The sequence below is a fragment of the Coregonus lavaretus genome (genome assembly GCF_964263955.1).
Source record: "Coregonus lavaretus genome assembly, contig: HAP1_SCAFFOLD_639, whole genome shotgun sequence".
NCBI lineage: Eukaryota > Metazoa > Chordata > Actinopteri > Salmoniformes > Salmonidae > Coregonus > Coregonus lavaretus.
The window spans coordinates 259,869-285,000 of NW_028164366.1; the positions used below are offsets into that span (position 1 = coordinate 259,869).

Sequence of the window (25,132 nt, forward strand, 5' to 3'; positions counted from 1 at the left end):
TCACTATTGCACCTGTGTCTGGCTATAAAGTGCTGTGAGAAAAACATGAGAAAGGAAGGATTGGGAAGAAAGGTGTGAGGGATTGAGATCACGCTAACAATAGAACTGATAAAATCTCTGCCATTCCCTCCGGCACCATGTAAAGAGGTCCACAGGGATTCCACTGGAATAGTAAGTCAGACATATCACATGGAACCAAAGTTTTGGTCAGTGTTTCCCTGGGCACCCTTAATAGGGGTGGTCATCTTCAGGTGAACGTTTTGTATCTGGAAGGTCCTGTGTTTATAGGCTGGACAGCGGCGGTTCTGTTGGTTTGGGTCTGTGAGCAAACCATTTTGTGACCATGCTGTCTTGAAGAAATGTTTGGGGTCAATTGTTCTTTTTTATTTTTTTATTTAACCTTTATTTAACCAGGTAAGCCAGTTGAGAACAAGTTCTCATTTACAACTGCGACCTGGCCAAGATAAAGCAAAGCAGTGCGATAAAAACAACAACACAGAGTTACATATGGGGTAAAACAAAACATACAGTCAAAAATACAACAGAAAATATATATACAGTGTGTGCAAATTTAGCAAGTTATGGAGGTAAGGCAATAAATAGGCCATAGTGCAAAATAATTACAATTTAGTATTAACACTGGAATGATAGATGTGCAAAAGATGCGCAAATAGAGATACTGGGGTGCAAAAGAGCAAAATAAATAACAATATAGGGATGAGGTAGTTGGGTGGGCTAATTACAGATGGGCTGTGTACAGGTGCAGTGATCGGTAATGTGCTCTGACAACTGATGCTTAAAGTTATTGAGGGAGATAAGAGTCTCCAGCTTCAGAGATTTATGAAGTTCGTTCCAGTCATAGGCAGCAGAGAACTGGAAGGAATGGCGGCCAAAGGAGGTGTTGGCTTTGGGGATGACCAGTGAGATATACCTGCTGGAGCGCAGACTACGGGTGGGTGTTGCTATGGTGACCAGTGAGCTAAGATAAGACAGGGATTTTTCTAGCAGTGATTTATAGATGACCTGGAGCCAGTGGGTTTGGCGACGAATATGTAGTGAGGACCAGCCAACAAGAGCGTACAGGTCACAATGGTGGGTAGTATATGGGGCTTTGGTGACAAAACGGATGGCACTGTGATAGACTACATCCAATTTGCTGAGTAGAGTGTTGGAGGCTATTTTGTAAATGATATCGCTGAAGTCAAGGATCGGTAGGATAGTCAGTTTTACGCGGGCATGTTTGGCAGCATGAGTGAAGGAGGCTTTGTTGCGAAATAGGAAGCCGATTCTAGATTTAAGTTTGGATTGGAGATTCTTAATGTGAGTCTGGAAGGAGAGTTTACAGTCTAACCAGACACCTAGGTATTTGTAGTTGTCCACATACTCTAGGTCAGACCCGCCGAGAGTTGTGATTCTAGTCGGGTGGGCGGGTGCCAGCAGCGTTCGATTGAAAAGCATGCATTTAGTTTTACTAGTGTTTAAGAGCAGTTGGAGGCTACTGAAGGAGTGTTGTATGGCATTGAAGCTCGATTGGAGGTTTGTTAACACAGTGTCCAATGAAGGGCCAGATGTATACAAAATGGTGTCGTCTGCGTAGAGGTGGATCTGAGAGTCACCAGCAGCAAGAGCGACATTATTGATATACACAGAGAAAAGAGTCGGCCCGAGATTTGAACCTTGTGGCACCCCATAGAGACTGCCATAGGTCCAGACAACAGGCCCTCCGATTTGACACATTGAACTCTATCTGAGAAGTAGTTGGTGAACCAGGCGAGGCAGTCATTTCAGAAACCAAGGCTATTTAGTCTGCCAATAAGAATGCGGTGGTTGACAGAGTCAAAAGCTTTGGCCAGGTCGATGAAGACGGCTGCACAGTACTGTCTATTATCAATCGCGGTTATAATATTGTTTACGACCTTCAGCGTGGCTGAAGTGCACCCGTGACCAGCTCGGAAACCGGATTGCATAGCGGAGAAGGTACAGTGGGATTCGAAATGGTCGGTGATCTGTTTGTTAACTTGGCTTTCAAATACTTTCGAAAGGCAGGGCAGGATGGATATAGGTCTATAACAGTTTGGATCTAGAGTGTCACCCCCTTTGAAGAGGGGGATGACCGCGGCAGCTTTCCAATCTCTGGGGATCTCAGACGTTACGAAAGAGAGGTTGAACAGGCTAGTAATAGGGGTTGCGACAATTTCGGCTGCTAATTTTAGAAAGAAAGGATCCAGATTGTCTAGCCCAGATGATTTTTAGGGGTCCAGATTTTGCAGCTCTTTCAGAACATCAGCTGTCTGAATTTGTGTGAAGGAGAAGCGGGAGGAGGGGGGAAGGGGGGGGGGGGCAAGTTGCAGCGGAGGGTGCAATGGTATGTGTTGAGTTTGACCATCATTGAGTTTATTCATGTGATAATATTCCAGATGTTCATTATGTAAAGCCACTGCAATAATGAAATGTTGTTTTCAGTTGGTTTGTTTGGAGAGGCTTTGCTGGTTTGAGGTCCAGGCAGCGGCCTCCAATAAGGGGACTGGCTTTTTTTCTAAACGAATTTGTATTTCTAAAAGATATATTGTTAACTGTTATTTATTTAATACCGTCAGAAGTACAGTATTGTTTGTTTGTCACTGTTTTTGGTCATCGTGTGAACTTGGTCAGCTGAATATCTGAAACACGGTTGAAAGCTATTTGGTGGAAGTAACGAATCGAAGTCATTTTGGTGTACTCTTGTTAATGTGTTATCTATGTCGAACAAGCAAACCTAATCCCTTAATCTTTAATAAACGTATATTGTTCTTTAAATCTGCCACTGTACTGTTTTGCTTTAACGGGCCCAGAACCTGTCTAACATTTAGATGTTACAATTGTAACACACTGTAATACATGAATATTTTGCTAAGGTGTTATCTGGTCCGTTGCATAGCTCAGAACTGTTGACCCAACTCAATAGGTGGCATGTCACCAACCTGTGTCCTGGTTGACGTGTTCCCCTCATTAAACAGTAACTGGTGTAGTGTCTTATGTTCTGGTTGAGGTGTTCCCCTCATTAAACAGTAACTGGTGTTATGTTCTGGTTGAGGTGTTCCCCTCATTAAACAGAAACTGGTGTGGTCTGGTAGTTGAGCCATTTTAACCCTAGTCGGCTGTTGTTATTACGATATACTATACATTAAAGTCCGCAAAAACACTATAGTGAATACTATACTATATATCTAGTAATACTACAGTATTTAGACCATAGTATAGTATTTTTTTCATATGGGATAGCTGTAAATGTGTAACATGTACCTGTATAATGTTTTAACCACCATGGAAATACATTTTAAACTGTTTGAACTAGGACCACAATGGAAATACATGTTAAGCTGTTTGAACTAGGACCACCATGGAAATACATGTTAACTGTTTGAACTAGGACCACCATGGAAATACATTTTACACATTATTTTGTTATTCTCAACAAATTTCTAAATGCATTGTATCCAGATTTTTGTATTGTGTTTTTACATAGTCAAATAGCATCAGTCAATCAAGGGATTATACAGTATCCTACAAAAAATCGAAAGTAAACGCTACACAATCGAGGGGAAACCTCAGAGGAAATCCCCAGCATGAGCTCCCCAAGGACGTTCAAATCAAAACAGCATCGACGTAGCTAGCAGTCCCCAAGGACAGCATCGACGTAGCCAGCAGTCCCCAAGGACAGCATCGACGTAGCTAGCAGTCCCCAAGGACAGCATCGACGTAGCTAGCAGTCCCCAAGGACAGCATCGACGTAGCTAGCAGTCCCCAAGGACAGCATCGACGTAGCTAGCAGTCCCCAAGGACAGCATCGACGTAGCTAGCAGTCCCCAAGGACAGCATCGACGTAGCTAGCAGTCCCCAAGGACAGCATCGACGTAGCTAGCAGTCCAATTGTTCTAAAAGCTCTAAAGTAAGCACTACACGATCGAGGATACTACAGTGTGGAGTATAGTTTAATGTGGGTTTTCTAATATCTGACTGCAGGACTTGAGAAGTGAAAGGAATCACCATAGTGGGAATCACCATAGTGGTTGTCCCTCGGGTAAAGAAGATGAACCTGATTTGAACAAAAGTCCCCAGAGCCTTTCTCTATAGCAGTTAACTAAAGCGCAACACAGTTTTGGTGATGGGTCTTTCTATAAACTAGGGTACCAATGAGCATTTCTTGTAGTGGACAACTGTTTGGAGCTGTTACAAAGTCATTCATAATAATTAGCCATTTGTTTTCATGTCATTACGTTAAGATATAAAGGGGGAACATCGATGCGTTCAATATAATTCAGGAGTTGAATCAAAACCTATTAATCATTTCTCATACTGGGAGTCTTCACAGAACTGACAAATAATCATGTGACATCAAACACTACCTTTCCTTCATTACATACAGTGGGGGAAAAGTATTTAGTCAGCCACCAATTGTGCAAGTTCTGCCACTTAAAAATATGAGAGAGGCCTGTAATTTTCATCAACTATGACAGACAAATTGAGGAAAAAAAATCCAGAAAATCACATTGTAGGATTTTTTATGAATTTATTTGCATAACTATTCACCCCCCCCCCCCCCCCCCCAAAGACAATACTTTGTAGAGCCACCTTTTGCAGCAATTACAGCTGCAAGTCTCTTAGGGTAGGTCTCTATAAGATTGGCACATCTAGCCACTGGGATTTTGGCCCATTCTTCCAGGCAAAACTGCTCCAGCTCCTTCAAGTTGGATGGGTTCTGCTGGTGTACAACAATCTTTAAGTCGTACAACAGATTCTAAATTGGATTGAGGTCTGGGCTTTGACTAGGCCATTCTAAGACATTTAAATGTTTCCCCTTAAACCACTCGAGTGTTGCTTTAGCAGTATGCTTAGGGTCATTGTCCTGCTGGAAAGTGAACCTCCGTCCCAGTCTCAAATCTCTGGAAGACTGAAACAGGTTTCACTCAAGACTTTCCCTGCATTTAGCGGCATCTATCATTCCTTCAATTCTGACCAGTTTCCCAGTCCCTGCCGATGAAAAACATCCCCACAGCATGATGCTGCCACCACCATGCTTCACTGTGGGGATGGTGTTCTCGGGGTGATGAGAGGTGTTGGGTTTGCGCCAGACCTAGCGATTTCCTTGATGGCCAAAAAGCTCGATTTTAGTCTTATCTGACCAGAGTACCTTCTTCCATATGTTTGGGGAGTCTCCCACAAGGCTTTTGGCGAACACCAAACGTGTTTGCTTATTTTTTTCTTTAAGCAATGGCTTTTTTTCTGGCCACTCTTCTGTAAAGCCCAGCTCTGTGGAGTATACGACTTAAAGTGGTCCTATGGACAGATACTCCAATCTCCGCTGTGGAGCTTTGGTCTCTTTGTTGTGCCTCCAGAATAACAATAATAATATACCATTTAGCAGACGCTTTTATCCAAAACGACTTACAGTCATGCGTGCATACATTTTTACGTATGGGTGGTCCCGGGGATCGAACCCACTACCCTGGCGTTACAAGCGCCATGCTCTACCAATTGAGCTACAGAGGACCACGTCGTCTACAATGTCATTATATGCTGTAGCGCTAATATTTCCGTTCACTGCAACTAAGGGGCCTAGCCCGAACCATGACAACAGCCCCAGACCATTATTCCTCCTCCAGCAAACTTTACAGTTGGCACTATGCATTGGGGCAGCTAGCGTTCTCCTGGCATCCGCCAAACCCAGATTCGCCTGTCGGACTGCCAGATGGTGAAGCGCGATTCATCACTCCATAGAACGCTCTTCCACTGCCCCAGAGTCCAATGGCGCGGAGCTTTACACCAGTCAGGGCCGACCCTTGGCATTGAGCATGGTGATCTTAGGCTTGTGTGCAGCTGCTCAGCCATGGAAATCCATTTCATGAAGCTCCCGACGAACAGTTATTGTGCTGACATTGCTTCCAGAGGCAGTTTGGAATTCGGTAGTGAGTGTTCCAACCGATGACAGACGTTTTTTACGCCCTTCATCACTCGGTCCCGTTCTCTGAGCTTGTGTGGCCTACCACTTCGTGGCTGAGCCGTTGTTGCTCCTAGACATTTCCACTTCAAAATAACAGCACTTACAGTTGACCGGGGCAGCTCTAGCAGGGCAGAAATTTGACAAACAATATTTGTCTATGGAGATTGCATGGCTGTGTGCTCCATTTTATACACCACTGGTGTGGCTGAAATTGCTGATTCCACTCATTTGAAGGGGTGTCCACATACTTTTGTATACCAGTAGTGTTGACGGCAGTAATATTCATCCTCTGATGTCTGATCAAAATGAGATAAATCTGACTCAGGATCAATATCCAGCGCCCAAATGATTTTACCTGTTCAGGCTCAGAAAATCATCTTGCTACTTCACATTATCTGAGCATACATTTGCACCATATTTAGTGGTAGGCTACAAGGTACGGAAAGGCAAACATCTTCAAATTTAAAGGGGAAAATCACCCTAAACCACTTCTGGGCCCTTTATAACACTTGCCTGGCTGTTTGTCAATACCCCAGACAGTTTCTAGGTCCATTGCTTGAGTATTTAGATTTAGGTAATAAGCTGATTCTACCCCCGCCTTCCCCATAGCAACCCCATGCAATGTCATGAATACCTCCCAAACACACCCTCTGACCTCCCGTGATCGCAATAGTCCTTGTAATGACTTTCTCTGTAAAATATTTCAGCTAACTTATTTCATTAGGCTAATATATATATATATTTTTTTATCAATGCATTTTCTTATTTTCTTATTGAAATCCAGGAAGTAGATTAATGCATGCCTTGAGTCGGGACCTAGGTCGGGAGTAAAGAATGTCAGATAGAGAACGAAGAAGAAATTGAAGGTACTGTTGTGCCATATCGGTTTGAGCAGGAGTATACTGAGGCTGAGTTGTTCCATTTGTGGGCTGACCAAGAGAAAAGGGGGCTGGCCAAGAGGAAAGGGGGCTGGCCAAGAGAAAAGGGGGCTGGCCAAGAGGAAAGGGGGCTGGCCAAGAGAAAAGGGGGCTGGCCAAGAGAAAAGGGGGCTGGCCAAGAGAAAAGGGGGCAGACCAAGAGAAAAGGAATGTCTTGGCTGTGGAGAACGGGACCAGCTTATTCTGATAATGGAGGAGGTAGAACATCAGACTGACGATGCAGCAGAAGATTCCTCAGAACGCCCAGGATCAAGTGGAAACAACGTGCCACACCTGACGGTCCAAATGGGAAGCTCTCTAAAGCGTTTTAGCTAATATTACTCACAGGATGTTTATATGACTCTGTAAGATGAAAATACATAAATAGCCTACCTAATGACAGCCTTCCACTGTGTTTTCCAGTATCCTCCCTACATAATGTAACTGGCTACTGTAGTCCCCTTCAAGTAGTCTGACAATATAAATACTTAGGGGTATGGTTAGATGATAGGCTTTCTTTTAAAAAAAACATGTTACTGGGAAAAAAGCTCAAATTCAAGACAAGGTTCCTTTACAGAAACAGGGCTTGTCTGTCCTCCGTAAATAGAAAACAAATTGTGCAGGCTACTTTTATGTCTGTTTTAGATTATGGTGATATTATCTATATGCATGCATCGGCAAACACATTAAAACCACTGGATGCTATTTACCGTTGTGCACTCAGGTTTATCACGGGGGTGATAGTTACAAAACTCATCACTGTTTCCTATATCAACATGTGGGTTGGGCCTCTCTATCTGTGAGGCGAGCGAGAGCAACATGCTCTCTTGTTTATTTATAAAGCACTTCTTTTAAAACTACCTCCATATATATCATCATTAAATTCCACTAGATATAATAATTGTAAAACCAGATCACAGATGTGGATGACATTAGAGACTCCTGTGGTCTCCACAGAGTTGGGTAGGACTGCCTTCAGTTCCTTTGCACCTTATTTATGGAACAAACTGCAGATCCAACTTAAGTTAGACACTCTGGTGTCCCTTGCCCATTTTAAAAATGTTATGGAGGATCAATATGTTGTCTGTGATTGTTTCTGTTGAATTGTGTTTTTGTTTTGTATGTTTGAAATGTTTACACAGGGCACAGCCGTAAAAGAGATCCAGGTCTCAGTCTGTTTAAAAAAAAAAATATTTAAAGAAAAAATAAAAATAACAGTAGGGAGGCTATTTACAGGGAGTTGATTCAACATGACATGCTGGCTAGGTAAACAGTGTCTAGAACGAGTGGATCCGCGCCATAGAAATAAAATGTATGGGACGTGCACTTCACAATCTGGGTCTACATAAACAAGAATGTATATTACCAAACAGCGTAAGAAGTATAAAGTCAATAGTGGTCGTAGAGAACAACATGTTGCTTGTAATTGCCAGTCTAGCTGTTCTACGAATAATCTCCTACCTAGATGAAACACACACAGAAGAGGAAGAAAAACAGCCTCACTTGACCACTAATACCCTTTGAACAATGATTAGACTCTTCAGTTCAAGAAGAAGTCAGAAAGTCCAAGAGATCACTAATTAGTGTCGCAGCAGGCAGTTTTTTGGTTAGAGTACATACAACTCACAAAGAATGCAGATATACAATGCCTTGCAAAAGTATTCATCCCCCATCTCCCCATTTTTCCTATTTTGTTGCATTACAACCTGTAATTTAACTGGATTTTTATTTGGATTTCATGTAAATGACATACACAAAATAGTCCAAATTGGTGAAGTGAAATGAAAAAAATTACCTGTTTCATAAAAATTCTAAAAAATAAATAACGGAAAAATGGTACGTGCATATGTATTCACCCCCTTTGCTATGAAGCCCCTAAATAAGATCTGGTGCAACCAATTACCTTCAGAAGTCACATAATTAGTTAAATAAAGTCCACCTGTGTGCAATCTAAGTGTCACATGATCTGTCACATGATCGCAGTATATATACACCTGTTCTGAAAGGCCCCACTAAGCAAAGGGCACCACCAAGCAAGCGGCACCATGAAGACCAAGGAGCTCTCCAAACAGGTCAGGGACAAAGTTGTGGAGAAGTACAGATCAGGGTTGGATTATAAAAATATATCCGAAACTTTGAACATCCCACGGAGCACCATTAAATCCATTATTAAAAAATGGAAAGAATATGGCACCACAACAAACCTGCCAAGAGAGGGCCGCCCACCAAAACTCACAGACCAGGCAAGGAGGGCATTAATCAGAGAGGCAACAAAGAGACCAAAGATAACCCTGAAGGAGCTGCAAAGCTCCACAGCGGAGATTGGAGTATCTGTCCATAGGACCATTTTAAGCCGTACACTCAACAGAGCTGGGCTTTATGGAAGAGTGGCCAGAAAAAAGCCATTGCTTAAAGAAAAAAATAAGCAAACACGTTTGGTGTTCGCCAAAAGCAATGTGGGAGACTCCCCAAACATATGGAAGAAGGTACTCTGGTCAGATGAGACTAAAATTGAGCTTTTTGGCCATCAAGGAAAATGCTATGTCTGGCGCAAACCCAAAACCTCTCATCACCCCGAGAACACCATCCCCACAGTGAAGCATGGTGGTGGCAGCATCATGCTGTGGGGATGTTTTTCATCGGCAGGGACTGGGAAACTGGTCAGTATTGAAGGAATGATGGATGGCGCTAAATACAGGAAATTCTTGAGGGAAACCTGTTTCAGTCTTCCAGAGATTTGAGGCTGGGACGGAGGTTCACCTTCCAGCAGGACAATGAACCTAAGCATACCACTAAAGCAACACTCGAGTGGATTAAGGGGAAACGTCTAGGAATGGCCTAGTCAAAGCCCAGCGGAACCCATCCAACTTGAAGGAGCTGGAGCAGTTTTGCCTTGAAGAATGGGCAAAATTCCCAGTGGCTAGATGTGCCAAGCTTATAGAGACATACCCCAAGAGACTTGCAGCTGTAATTTCTGCAAAATGTGGTTCTACAAAGTATTGACTTTGGGGGGGTGAATAGTTATGCACGCTCAAGTTTTCTGTTTTTCTGTCTTATTTCTTGTTTGTTTCACAATAAGAAATATGTTGCATCTTCAAAGTGGTAGCATGTTGTGTAAATCAAATGATACAAACCCCCCAAACTTCCATTTTAATTCCAGGTTGTAAGGCAACAAAATAGGAAAAATGCCAAGGGGGGTGAATACTTTCACAAGCCACTGTATGTAATAATATATACACCTTTTTTTAAATGCATTTTAGGTCATTTTTGGAAAGTGATCATTTTTATATAAAAATACTGAAATCTAAATACTCAAACAATGGACCTAGAAACTGCCTGGGGTACTGACAAACAGCCAGGCAAGTGTTATAAAGGGCCCAGAACTGGTTCTGGGTGAATTTCACCTTTAATCCAAATTGCTATTTTCAAAGCACATCTCTGCTGCTTCTGTTTTAAAAATAAAATACTGTCATTTCAGTTGCTTGATGTGATTGTGTGTTAGCTTTAGTTGGCTAGCTAGCTAGCAAAATGAGAAGTAACCTTAGCCTAGCTGTCATTTCAGCTGCTTGATGTGATTGTGTGTTAGCTTTAGTTGGCTAGCTAGCTAGGAAAATGAGAAGTAACCTTAGCCTAGCTATCATTTCAGCTGCTTGATGTGATTGTATGTTAGCTTTAGTTGGCTAGCTATCTAGCAGAGGAGAAGTAACCTTAGCCTAGCTGTCCTTCATAACTATCTTATTGACTTGACAATCAGCTGGTTGTTGCCTACACTGCCTTCAGAAAGTATTCATACTCCATGACTTATTCCACATTTTGTTGTGTTACAGCCTGAATTCAAAATGGATTTTAAAAAAAAGAATCTCTATGTAAGGTCCCTCAGGTGACAGTTAATGTCAGAGCAGAAACTATACCATGAAGTCCAAGGAACTGTCTGTAGATCTCTGAGATATAATTGTGATGAGGCATATATCTGGGGAAGGGTATAAAACTATGTCTAGAGTGTTGAAAGTTTCCAAGAGCACAGTGGTCTCCATCATTGGGAAATTGAAAAACATATGGAACTATCCAGACTCTGCCTAGAGCTGGTTGTCCGACCAAACTAAGCAGCCGGGCAAGAAGAAACTTGGTCAGGAAGGTGACCTAGAAGCCAATGACAACTCTTACAGAACAACAGAGTTCCTTGGCTGAGACGGGAGAACCTACTAGAAGGACAACAGTCTCTACAGCACTTCACCAAACCGGGCTTCATGGGAGAGTGGCAAGACAGAAGCACAGCACGCCTGGAGTTTGCAAAAAGGCACGTGAAAGACTCGAGTGGTTTAAGGGGAAACATTTAAATGTCTTGGAACGGCCTAGTCAAAGCCCAGTCCTCAATCCAGTTGAGAATATGTGGTATGACTTAAAGATTGCTGTACACCAGCAGAACCCATCCAACTTGAAGGAGCTGGAGCAGTTTTGCCTTGAAGAATGGGCCAAAATCCCAGTGGCTAGATGTGCCAAGCTTATAGAGACATACCCCAAGAGACTTGCAGCTGTAATTGTGCAAAAGGTGGCTCTACAAAGTATTGACTTTGGGGGGGTGAATAGTTATGCACGCTCAAGTATTCTGTTTTTTTGTCTTATTTCTTGCTTGTTTCACAATAAAACATATTTTGCATCTACAAAGTGGTAGGCATGTTGTGTAAATCAAATTATACATACCCCCCAAAAATCAGTTTTAATACCAGGTTGTACCAGGCCTCCCACTCCTCTTTCTATTCTGGTTAGAGCCAGTTTGCGTTGTTCTGTGAAGGGAGAAGTACACAGCGTTGTACGAGATCTTCAGTTTCTTGCTAATTTCTCGCATGGAATAGCCTTCATTTCTCAGAACAAGAATAGACTGATGAGTTTCAGAAGAATGCTATTTGTTTCTGGCCATTTTGAGCCTGTAACCGAACCCACAATTGCTGATGCTGCAGATACTCAACTAGTCTCAAGAAGGCCAGATTTATTGCTACTTTAAACAGCACAACAGTTATCAGCTGTGCTAACATAATTGCAAAAGGGTTTTCTAATAATCAATTAGCCTTTTTAAATGATAAACTTGGATTAGCAAACACAACGTGCCATTGGAACACAGGACTGATGGTTGCTGATAATGGGCCTATGTATGCCTATGTAGATATTCCATAAAAAATCAGCTGTTTCCAGCTACAATAGCCATTTACAACATTAACAATGTCTACACTGTATTTCTGATCAATTTGATGTTATTTTAATGGACAAAAAAAATGATTTTCTTTCGAAAACAAGGACATTTCTAAGTGACCCCAAACTTTTGAACGGCAGTGTACACATACAGTACCACTCAAAAGTTTGAACACACCTACTCATTCCAGGGTTTTTCTTTATTTTTACTATTTTCTACAGTGTAGAATAATGGTGAAGACATCAAAACTATGAAATAACACATATGGAATCATGTATTAACCATAAAATTGTTAAACAAATCAAAATATATTTTATATTTGAGATCCTTCAAAGTAGCCACCCTTTGCCTTGATGACAGCTTTGCACAGTCTTAGCATTCGCTCAACCAGCTTCATGAGGTAGTTACCTGGAATGCATTTCAATTAACAGGTGTGCCTTCTTAAAAGTTAATTTGTGGAATTTCTTTCCTTCTTAATGCGTTTCAGCCAATCAGTTGTGTTGTGACAAGGTAGGGGTGCTATACAGAAGATAGCCCTATTTGGTAAAAGACCAAGTCCATCTTAGCATGGTTCTGTTATAATCTCCACCCGGCACAGCCAGAAGAGGACTGGCCACCCCTCATAGCCTGGTTCCTCTCTAGGTTTCTTCCTAGGTTTTGGCCTTTCTAGGGAGTTTTTCCTAGCCACCGTGCTTCTACACCTGCATTACTAGCTGTTTGGGGTTTTAGGCTGGGTTTCTGTACAGCACTTCGAGATATCAGCTGATGTACGAAGGGCTATATAAAATAAAATTGATTGATTGATTGATTGATATTATGGCTAGAACAGCTCAAATAAGGAAAGAGAAATGACATTCCATCATTACTTTAAGACATGAAGGTCAGTCAATACGGAACATTTCAAGAATTCAAGTGCAGTCGCAAAAACCATCAAGCGCTATGTTGAAACTGGCTCTCATGAGGACCGCCACAGGAAAGGAAGACCCAGAGTTACCTCTGCTGCAGAAGATAAGTTCATTAGAGTTAACCGCACCTCAAATTGCAGCCCAAATAAATGCTTCACAGAGTTCAAGTAACAGACACATCTCAACATCAACTGTTCAGAGGAGACTGTGTGAATCAGGCCTTCATGGTCGAATTGCTGCAAAGAAACCACTACTAAAGGACACCAATAAGAAGTAGAAACCTGCTTGGGCCAAGAAACACGAGCAATGGACATTATACCAGTGGAAATCTGTCCTTTGGTCTGATGAGTCCAAATTTGAGATTTGTGGTTCCAACTGCCGTGTCTTTGTGAGACGCAGAGTAGGTGAACGGATGATCTGTACATGTGTGGTTCCCACTGTGAAGCATGGAGGAGGAGGTGTGATGGTGTGGGGGTGCTTTGCTGGTGACACTGTCAGTGATTTATTTAGAATTTAAGGCACACTTAACCTGCATGGTTACCACAGTATTCTGCAGCGATATGCCATCTTACCTGGTTTGTGCTTAGTGGGACTATCATTTATTTTTCAACAGGACAATGACCCAAAACACACCTCCAGGCTGTGTAAGGGCTATTTGACCAAGGAGAGTGTTGGAGTGCTGCATCAGATGACCTGGCCTCCACAATCACCCGACCTCAACCCAATGAGATGGTTTGAGATGAGTTGGACCGCAGAGTGAAGGAAAGGCAGTCAACAAGTGCTCAGCATATGTGGGAACTCCTTCAAGACTGTTGCAAAAGCATTCCTCATGAAGATGGTTAAGAGAATGCCAAGAGTGTACAAAGCTGTTATCAAGGCAACACTGTTGGGCTGCAATTTCTGAGGCTGGTAACTCTAATGAACTTATCCTCTGCAGCAGAGGTAACACTGGGTCTTCCATTCCTGTGGTGGTCCTCATGAGAGCCAGTTTCATCATAGCGCTTGATGGTCTTTGCGACTGCACTTGAAGAAACTTTCAAAGTTCTTGAAATGTTTCGTATTGACTGACCTTCATGTCTTAAAGTAATGATGTACTGTCGTTTCTCTTTGGTTATTTGAGCTGTTCTAGCCATAATATGGACTTGGTCTTTTACCAAATAGGGCTATCTTCTGTATACCCCCTCTACCTTGTCACAACACAACTGATTGGCTGAAATGCATTAATAATTAAATAAATTCCACAAATTAACTTTTAAGAAGGCAAACCTGTTAATTGAAATGCATTCCAGGTGACTAACTCATGAAGCTGGTTGAGAGAATGCCAAGAGTGTGCAAAGCTGGCATCAAGGCAAAGGGTGGCTATTTGAAGAATCTCAAATATAAAATATATTTTATTTGTTTAACACTTTTTTGGTTACTACATGATTCCATATGTGTTATTTCATAGTTTTTATGTCTTCACTATTATTCTACAATGTAGAAAATAGTAAAAATAAAGAAAATTAGAGAGACACGGAAGCCCAGCTATCTTAGCTAGCCTTTATTTCGCTTTATTCCAGACTTTCAATGTAGCAACTGTTTGCCTGCAGAAGACTACAGGGGCGAAGTGGCTACTCTTAGCAAACAAGTATCGAACCTACACAATTAATTTGAATGCTTGTAGCTACTAAACAATAGCTGGAACGACCTAGCTAACAGACGCGAACTGGCCGAATCGATTCAGTGGCTAGCTTTGCACTTGGCTAGCTAACAGTAGCTGCTAGGGGTAAGTTATAACTTACCCCGAGCTGGTCTGGGTCTACAGCCCCCTGAGAAAGACAAGCAGATGCCCCAAGTTGGACAGCCACTTGGTGGGACCCTGCAGCTTCCTGGAGAGGTTAGGGGAGGTTGTGTACCGGGTGTAGCTTTCTCCCAGGGGGCACTGCACCGGGACAGGTTGGCTAACCATACAGAACCCCAGGGACCCCCACAATTACCCTCTCTGGCAATGACATTCTCTAAGCACCCACCCCCAGGCACCACAGACAAGGCTCCAGACAGCCCTCTCACCCAGTCACCGCGTGGTTCCCCAGAGCCACGGATTCTATTCCCTGTTCCCTTATCCTTGTCCCCCATCTCCCTGCCTTCATCCCCTGGGCCCCAGAGGGGCAGCCCACTGCCACGGTCTGAGCCCCCTGTTCCACATCTGGACACTCTGCTCCCATCACGGCCACGCAGGCAAAGGAGACCTCCGGGTTGCTTCAGAGATGTTGTTTGTTCCCTCGGAAACAAGGGACTTTGTGGCCGTAATCAGAGGCGAGAGCAGGAGGAGGTTGTCGGGTGAGGTCGTGGGGTAAGCTTGGCTTTATACATAGTTTGGGCTTTGTCGAGTAAAGCTTAAACTATGTATTTAGATTGTAGTTAGGTATTGTAGGTAGGTATCGTGGGTTGTTGTATGTAATTATTGCAGTTTAGTATTGTATTGTATTGTATTCGGCTGAGCCCGGTGAAGCACGAAGCTAGCTAGCTAACCCACTACCTGGACTAGCTGGCGGGTAGCTACTGGCAACTATTAGCAACGGTATAGTTGTTTCACGCCTGAGAGTGCCTGTAATTACGCCAGCTGGCTGCCTACAATAATTACATACAATAATTGCCTACCATTCAGCTGTTTTCTAACCTCATTGTCTGAACCGTTAACGTTAGGTAGTAAGTGGCTACTGTGCTTGAAATTTAGCTAGCTTGTTGCTACCTGGATAGCTACTAGTAAACAATAGCTGGAACGACGTAGCGAACAGACGCGAACTGGCTTAGTCAATTCAGTGGCTAGCTTTGCACTTGGCTAGCTAACAGTAGCTGCTAGGGGTAAGTCATAACCTACATTTGTGTTTTGTTTTTAATTACTGGTAGCCAGAGTCGTTCAAGGGAATTCGGGACATGGGTGACTAGTTAACGTTAGCTTGGCTCTCTCTGTGTGTTAATGCCGTGGGAGAACGGGTTTCTTCGTTGGCAGAAAGCAATGGCTAGCTAGTATGCTAACTATTCTAGCTAACTAACTGGCTGAATAAGTTGACGACGGACTCGCTCAAGCTGTCGAGCCTAACCCACAACGTTAGACACGGACACAAATGATCTGCTTGGCGTGTTGACACACTGGTGGTTTGTTGTGGCCGAGTATTGGTGCTAAACCGTGTTGTTGGAGGCCGGCATGCTAGCTGGCTGTGGCGTCATATGACTAGGTGCCCTGGACAGTTTTCACAGAAGAATACTGTACCAAGTTAGCTAGCTGAATAAACTAAGTTAGTCTATTCCTAGAAAACATTGAACCGCTGTAGTTTACAACAATTCTAGTTTCTGAGGTGGAATTTGGGAGAGTTATATTTGGGTGTTTCAGTGAAACGTAAGTGAGGGAGGCCCCGCTCTCTCGCTTTCCCAGATGTTTAGTTCATTTCATTCCGATCTCCTTTGCATTATTGAAGCCATTTTCTGTAGCCTGTCAACTATGCCTCTGTCTATCCCTGTTCTCTCCTCTCCGCACAGGCTATACAAATGCCTCACACCGCGTGGCTGCTGCCTCTCTAACCTGGTGGTGCCTGCACGCACGACCCAGGTCTCAGGCAGCCTCTGGAACTGCCGTTCTGCGGCCAACAAGGCAGAGTTCATCTCAGCCTATGCTACCCTCCAGTCCCTCAACTTCATGGCGTTGATGGAAACATGGATTACCACTGAAAACACTGCTACTCCTACTGCTCTCTCCTCGTCTGACCACGTGTTCTCGCATACCCCGAGAGCATCTGGTCAGCGGGGTGGTGGCACAGGAATCCTCATCTCTCCCAAGTGGACATTCTCTCTTTTTCCCCTGACCCATCTGTCTATCTCATTTGAATTCCATGCTGTCACAGTCACTAGCCCATTCAAGCTTAACATCCTTGTCATCTATCGCCCTCCAGGTTCCCTTGGAGAGTTCATCAATGAGCTTGACGCCTTGATAAGTTCCTTTCCTGAGGATGGCTCACCCCTCACAGTTCTGGGTGACTTCAACCTCCCTACGTCTACCTTTGACTAATTTCTCTCTGCCTCCTTCTTTCCACTCCTCTCCTCTTTTGACCTCACCCTCTCACAGTCCCCCCCTACTCACAAGGCAGGCAATACGTTTGACCTCATCTTTAGTAGATGCTGTTCTTCTACTAATCTCACTGCAACTCAACTCCAAGTCTCTGACCACTACTTTGTATCCTTTTCTCTCTCGCTCTCCTCCAACACTACTCACTCTGCCCCTACTCAGATGGTAATGCACCGTCGCAACCTTCGCTCTCTCTCTCCCGCTACTCTCTCCTCTTCCATCCTATCATCTCTTCCCTCTGCTCAATCCTTCTCCCTCCAATCTCCTGATTCTGCCTCCTCAACCCTCCTCTCCTCCCTTTCTGCATCCTTTGACTCTCTATGTCCCCTATCCTCCCGGCCGGCTCGGTCCTCCCCTCCTGCTCCGTGGATTGACGACTCATTGCGAGCTCACAGAATAGGGCTCCAGGCAGCCGAGCGGAAATGGAGAAAAACTAGACTCCCTGCGGACATGGCATCTTTTCACTCCCTCCTCTCTACATTTTCTTCATCTGTTTCTGCTGTTAAAGCCACTTTCTACCACTCTAAATTCCAAGCATCTGCCTCTAACCCTAGGAAGCTCTTTGCCACATTCTCCTCCCTGCTGAATCCTCCTCCCCCCCCCCCCCTCCCTCTCTGTGGATGACTTCGTCAACCATTTTGAAAAGAAGGTTGACGACATCCGATCCTCGTTTGTTAAGTCAAATGACATTGCTGGTCCTGCTCACACTGCCCTACCCTATGCTTTGACTTATTTCTCCCCTCTCTCTCCAGATGAAATCTTGCGACTTGTGACGGCCGGCCGCCCAACAACCTGCCCGCTTGACCCTATCCCCTCCTCTCTTCTCCAGACCATCTCCGGTGACCTTCTCCCTTACCTCACCTCGCTCATCAACTCATCCTTGACCGCTGGCTATGTCCCTTCCGTCTTCAAGAGAGCGAGAGTTGCACCCCTTCTCAAAAAACCAACACTCGATCCCTCTGATGTCAACAACTACAGACCAGTATCCCTTCTTTCTTTTCTCTCCAAAACTCTTGAGTGTGCCGTCTTTAGCCAACTCTCTTGCTATCTCTCTCAGAATGACCTTCTTGATCCAAACCAGTCAGGTTTCAAGACTGGTCATTCAACTGAGACTGCTCTTCTCTGTGTCACGGAGGCTCTTCGCACTGCTAAAGCTAACTCTCTCTCCTCTGCTCTTGTCCTTCTAGATCTGTCTGCTGCCTTTAATACTGTGAACCAGATCCACCTCTCCACCCTCTCCGAGTTGGGCATCTCCGTCGCGGCTCACTCTTGGATTGCGTCCTACCTGACCGGTCGCTCCTACCAAGTGGCGTGGCGAGAATCTGTCTTCGCACCACGTGCTCTCACCACTGGTGTCCCCCAGGGCTCAGGTCTAGGCCCTCTCCTATTCTCGCTATACACCAAGTCACTTGGCTCTGTCATATCCTCACATGGCCTCTCCTATCATTGCTACGCAGACGACACACAACTAATCTTCTCCTTTCCCCCTTCTGATAACCAGGTGGCGAATCGCATCTCTGCATGTCTGGCAGACATATCAGTGTGGATGTCGGATCACCACCTCAAGCTGAACCTCGGCAAGACGGAGCTGCTCTTCCTCCCGGGGAAGGACTGCTCGTTCCATGATCTCGCCATCATGGTTGACAACTCCGTTGTGTCCTCCTCCCAGAGTGCGAAGAGCCTTGGTGTGACCCTGGACAACACCCTATCATTCTCCGCTAACATCAAGGCGGTGACCCGATCCTGTAGGTTCATGCTCTACAACATTCAGAGAGTACGACCCTGCCTTACACAGGAAGCGGCACAGGTCCTAATCCAGGCACTTGTCATCTCCCGTCTGGATTCCTGCAACTCGCTGTTGGCTGGGCTCCCTGCCTGTGCCATTAAACCCCTACAACTCATCCAGAATGCCGCAGCCCATCTGGTGTTCAACCTTCCCAAGTTCTCCCACTGGCTTCCAGTTGAAGCTCGCATCTGCTACAAGACCATGGTGCTTGCCTATGGAGCTGTGAGGGGAACGGCACCTCCGTACCTTCAGGCTCTGATCAGTCAGTTCATCCACCTCTGGCCTGCTGGCTCCACTACCTCTGCGGAAGCACAGTTACCGCTCAGCCCAGTCAAAAACTGTTTGCTGCTCTGGCACCCCAATGGTGGAACAAGCTCCCTCACGACGCCAGGACAGTGGAGTCACTCACCACCTTCCGGAGACACTTGAAACCCCACCTCTTTAAGGAATACCTGGGATAGGATAAAGTAATCCTCCTACCCCCCCTTGCCCCCCCCCCCCCCCCCCCCCCCAAAAAAAAAAAAAAAAAACTATTGTAAAGTGGTTATCCCACTGGTTATCAGAAGGTGAATGCACCAATTTGTAAGTCACTCTGGATAAGAGCGTCTGCTAAATGACGAAAATGTAAATGTAAATGTGTTCTTTAATGGAAGCTTCTCCAACATAATTTAGGCAGAATCAGGAATTTCCCAGGGCAGCTGTCTAGGCACCTTCATTTTTTCAATCTTTACCAATGACATGCCACTTGCTTTGAGTAAAGCCATTTACACACCATTTACACACTCATTGTGGTGCCCAAATTAAAAAATGAAAGAAAATGCATGATTGTTGTTACTAAGCTACCAGTTACAGTGCGTTTAGCTGGCGGTTTGGCGAGCCTTTATGCAGAGGGAATACAACAACTATAGTGTCTGAAATAATTAATTGGATTTTATATTTGTCCGATTATTGAGCATGTGCTGAAAACTCAGAAATGCATCAGAAATCGTCCATATTTTCAGCATATCAAAAAGCATTACATTTCCGGATATGTACCTCAGCCAAGAGTAGCATATCTATAATTAATATAGCTTCCTATTTTGAATGTGCTGAGAAAAACCCAGATATGCGACGTATACAGTCAGTATTTGTCAACATGAAGAGAGAAAATAGGATGATGTCACATATCTCAGGATATTGAATGAGTCCACATCCGGCCATGTGTGATACTCAGAGATACCCAATATCACAGAGGTCTAAAAAAGACACATCTGGATTCAGAATGTCGGGATACTGGGAAATATATCCATTGGATATTGTCTGTATTCTCTAGCATATCAAAAACATGTCATGTAAAGACATCCCCTGATATGGACCCTTTTGGCCCAGTGGATCTTACAGTCTTCAGCAGGCTCATCATGGTGTCTCTGTTCCTACGTGGTCCTAATCCTAACCTACCCAGTACCCGTATTTAACACACAGTGAGGGAAAAAAGTATTTGATCCCCTGCTGATTTTGTACGTTTGCCCACTGACAAAGAAATGATCAGTCTATAATTTTAATGGTAGGTTTATTTGAACAGTGAGAGACAGAATAACAACAACAAAAATCCAGAAAAACGCATGTCAAACATGTTATGAATTGATTTGCATTTTAATGAGGGAAATAAGTATTTGACCCCCTCTCAATCAGAAAGATTTCTGACTCCCAGTTGTCTTTTATACAGGTAACGAGCTGAGATTAGGAGCACACTCTTAAAGGGAGTGCTCCTAATCTCAGCTTGTTACCTGTATAAAAGACACCTGTCCACAGAAGCAATCAATCAATCAGATTCAAAACTTTCCACCATGGCCAAGACCAAAGAGCTCTCCAAGGATGTCAGGGACAAGATTGTAGACCTACACAAGGCTGGAATGGGCTACAAGACCATCGCCAAGCAGCTTGGTGAGAAGGTGACAACAGTTGGTGCAATCATTCGCAAATGGAAGAAACACAAAATAACTGTCAATCTCCCTCGGCCTGGGGCTCCATGCAAGATCTCACCTCGTGGAGTTGCAATGATCATGAGAACGGTGAGGAATCAGCCCAGAACTACACGGGAGGATCTTGTCAATGATCTTAAGGCAGCTGAGACTAGAGTCACCAAGAAAACAATTGGTAACAGACTACGCCAAGCCGTGAAGGACTGAAATCATGCAGCGCCCGCAAGGTCCCCCTGCTCAAGAAAGCACATATACAGGCCCGTCTGAAGTTTGCCAATGAACATCTGAATGATTCAGAGGAGAACTGGGTGAAAGTTTTATGGTCAGATGAGACCAAAATGGAGCTCTTTGGCATCAACTCAACTCGCCGTGTTAAGATGAGGAGAAATGCTGCCTATGACCCCAAGAACACCATCCCCACCGTCAGACATGGAGGTGGAAACATTATGCTTTGGGGTTGTTTTTCTGCTAAGGGGACAGGACAACTTCACCGCATCAAAGGGACGATGGACGGGGCCATGTACCGTCAAATCTTGGGTGAGAACCTCCTTCCCTCAGCCAGGGCATTGAAAATGGGTCGTGGATGGGTATTCCAGCATGACAATGACCCAAAACACACAGCCAAGGCAACAAAGGAGTGGCTCAATAAGAAGCACATTAAGGTCCTGGAGTGGCCTAGCCAGTCTCCAGAACTTAATCCCATAGAAAATTTGTGGAGGGAGCTGAAGGTTTGAGTTTCCAAACGTCAGCCTCGAAACCTTAATGACTTGGAGAAGATCTGCAAAGAGGAGTGGGACAAAAATCCCTCCTGAGATGTGTGCAAACCTGGTGGCCAACTACAAGAAACGTCTGACCTCTGTGATTGCCAGCAAGGGTTTTACCACCAAGTACTAAGTCATGTTTTGCAGAGGGGTCAAATACTTAATTCCCTCATTAAAATGCAAATCAATTTATAACATTTTTGACATTCGTTTTTATGGATTTTTTTGTTGTTATTCTGTCTCTCACAGTCAAATAAATCTACCATTAAAATTATAGACTGATCATGTCTTTGTCAGTGGGCAAACGTACAAAATCAGCAGGGGATCAAATATTTTTTTCCCTCACTGTATATAGTGTATGTTGTGAAGGTGGTCGAGGTTCTTACCCAATACGATGACGACAGTCTTCAGCAGGCTCATCATGGTGTCTCTGTTCCTACGTGGTCCGGAGCTGTGTCTGCTCATCCTCATGGTCCTCTGCCTCACGTACATAAAGATGTGAGCGTACAGCACCACCATGACCAGGAAGGTGACCAGGTTGAACACGGCCCAGAACACCAGGTAGGAGTTACAGTAGAGCGGCGCCATGCTAGAACACGTGCTGATGTCACAGATACAGTTCCACCCCACCGACGGGATGGCTCCCATGACGATAGACATGGTCCAGATGACCACTATCACCACGACGACACGCCGGTTGGACATGCGCGTGTGCAGCTGCATGCGGAACACGGTGATGTGGCGCTCGATGGCGATGGCGAGGAGGTTACACACGGACGCCGTGAGGGACGTGTCGATGAGACCCTGTCGGAGCAGCCACGTGGAGACCGTGAGGCGCCGCGTGTTCGGTCCCGTGTTGAACATCAGGTAGAAGTACGCCAGCCCTGCAAAGAAGTCGGCGGCGGCCAAGTTGGCCATCAGGTAGTAAATGGGGAAGTGGAAGCGGCGGTTGACGTAGATGGCCACCATGACCAGCAGGTTAGCCAGCATGATGAAGATGCATACTGTGATGCCCAGCCCCATCACCAGCTTACTGACGGTATTCCACTCTGTAGCCAGGTACTTTCCACTGCGGTTGTAGAAGAAGGCAATGGTCTCATTGTAGTAGCACTGTTCCTCTTCCATCATGGAGGCTTCCTAGGGGGGGTCTAGAGGAGAGGAGACGGGGGTTAGAGGGAGTCACAGCAGGGTGTGTTCCCTCAGGCCACTACTCTACTACCACATAGCTAAAATATAACATCCATGTGTACGTGTGTATAGAGTGCGTGTCTTATCATGTGTCTGTGTGTCTGTGCCTGTGTGTGTGTCTCTTCACAGTCCTCACTGTTTTATAAGGTGTATTTTTATCTGTTTTTTAAATCTGATTCTACTGCTTGCCTCAGTTACCTGATGTGGAATAGAGTTCCATGTAGTCATGGCTCTATGTAGTACTGTGCGCCTCCCATAGTCTGTTCTGGACTTGGGGACTGTGAAGAGACCTCTGGTGGCATGTCTTGTGGGGTATGGATGGGTGTCTGAGCTGTGCACTAGTCGTTTAAACAGACACCTCGGTGCATTCAGCTTGTCAACACCTCTTACAAAAACAAGTAGTGATGAAGTCAATCTCTCCTCCACTTTGAGCCATGAGAGATTTACTTGCATATTATTCATGTTAGCTCTCCGTGTACATTTAAGGGCCAGCTGTGCTGCACTGTTCAAACTGCAGTCTGAATACTGCCTCAGGACAAACTGTAGTCTGAATATTGCATGAGGACAAACTGTTGTCTGAAAACTGCCTCAGGACAAACTGTAGCTTGAATACTGCCTCAGGATAAACGGTAGTCTGAATACTGCCTCAGTACAAAAAATACAGGACATACAGGACCAGTCAAAAGTTTGGACACACCTCCTCATTCAAGGCTTTTTCTTTATTTTTACTATTTTCTACATTGTAAAATAATAGTGAAGACATCAAAACTATGAAATAATACATATGGTTAATACATAATCCCATATGTGTCATTTCATAGTTTTGATGTCTTCACTATTATTCTACAATGTAGAAAATAGTAAAAATAAAGAAAACCCTTGAATGAGGAGGTGTGTCCAAACTTTTGACTGGTAGTGTACATGAACAGTATAAGCCTATTCCAGCATTAATAGTGCAATTCCTTCTAAATGCCACATATAAAACAAATGATCCATCGCTAAGTCATGACCGATTACTCCATATACGGCAAGAGGTGATTGGGATCATGAGGACACAACAGACATTGTAGCTTAGTGGGTAAGAGCGTTGTGCCAGTAACCGAAAGGTCGCTGGTTCTAATCCCAGAGCTGACTAGGTGAAAAATCTGTCGATGTGCCCTTGAGCAAGGCACTTAACCCTAATTGCTCCTGTAAGTCGCTCTGGATAAGAGCGTCTGCTAAATGACTAAAAAAAAATAAAAAAAAATAATAATAATTGTGCACGTGTCACAAATGATAAAACACTGCAAAGAGACTTGGGCGTTTAGTACAACCTAGTCTAGTGACTGTCCGATATCTCCCTGGGTTGTATTAACCATGCAGCTGTCTTGAAAACATGACTTTTACATCTGGGCTGTTTTTATGAGTTTTCCTGCTTTACAACCCATTAGAGGAAACCAGCCTGCAGAGCACAGCGGCAGAGCAATGGACTGCTTGAAAAACACACACACTGACTGACACACACAGAGTATAAATACACAACAAACACACACACTGACTGACACACACACAAAGTACAAATACACAACAAACACACACACTGACTGACACACACACAGAGTACAAATACACAACAAACACACACACTGACTGACACACACACAGAGTACAAATACACAACAAACACACACACTGACTGACACACACACAAAGTACAAATACACAACAAACACACACACTGACTGACACACACACGCACATGCTACACAAACATAGTGTGTGTCCGGTGTAGTGAGGTCCCGGGCCTCTCCCAGTGTGTCCGGTGTAGTGAGGTCCCGGTCCTCTCCCAGTGTGTCCGGTGTAGTGAGGTCCCGGTCCTCTCCATGTATGACCGGTGTAGTGAGGTCCTGGTCCTCTCCCAGTGTGTTCGGTGTAGTGAGGTCCCGGGCCTCTCCCAGTGTGTCCGGTGTAGTGAGGTCCCGGGCCTCTCCCAGTGTGTCTGGTGTAGTGAGGTCCCGGTCCTCTCCCAGTGTGTCCGGTGTAGTGAGGTCCCGGTCCTCTCCCAGTGTGTCCGGTGTAGTGAGGTCCCGGTCCTCTCCCAGTGTGTCCGGTGTAGTGAGGTCCCGGTCCTCTCCCAGTGTGTCGTTGTAGTGAGGTCCCGGTCCTCTCCCAGTGTGTCCGGTGTAGTGAGGTCCCGGGCCTCTCCCAGTGTGTTCGGCGTAGTGAGGTCCCGGTCCTCTCCCAGTGTGTCTGGTGTAGTGAGGTCCCGGTCCTCTCCCAGTGTGTCCGGTGTAGTGAGGTCCCGGTCCTCTCCCAGTGTGTCCGGTGTAGTGAGGTCCCGGTCCTCTCCCAGTGTGTCTGGTGT

The 25,132-nt window shown here is 44.7% G+C and overlaps 1 protein-coding gene across 1 annotated transcript in view; it reads right to left on the reverse strand.

Annotated features, from left to right (window-relative positions):
• LOC311117114 (lysophosphatidic acid receptor 1) overlaps positions 1-22,740 on the reverse strand; it is a 46,915-nt gene extending 24,175 nt beyond the window's left edge. The window contains exon 1 of the mRNA XM_084192104.1: positions 21,987-22,740. Within this exon, the coding sequence (XP_084048230.1) occupies positions 21,987-22,728 (742 nt within the window). The 5' untranslated portion in view covers positions 22,729-22,740. The remainder of the gene's footprint in view (positions 1-21,986) is intronic.
• Positions 22,741-25,132: the final 2,392 nt, after the last annotated feature.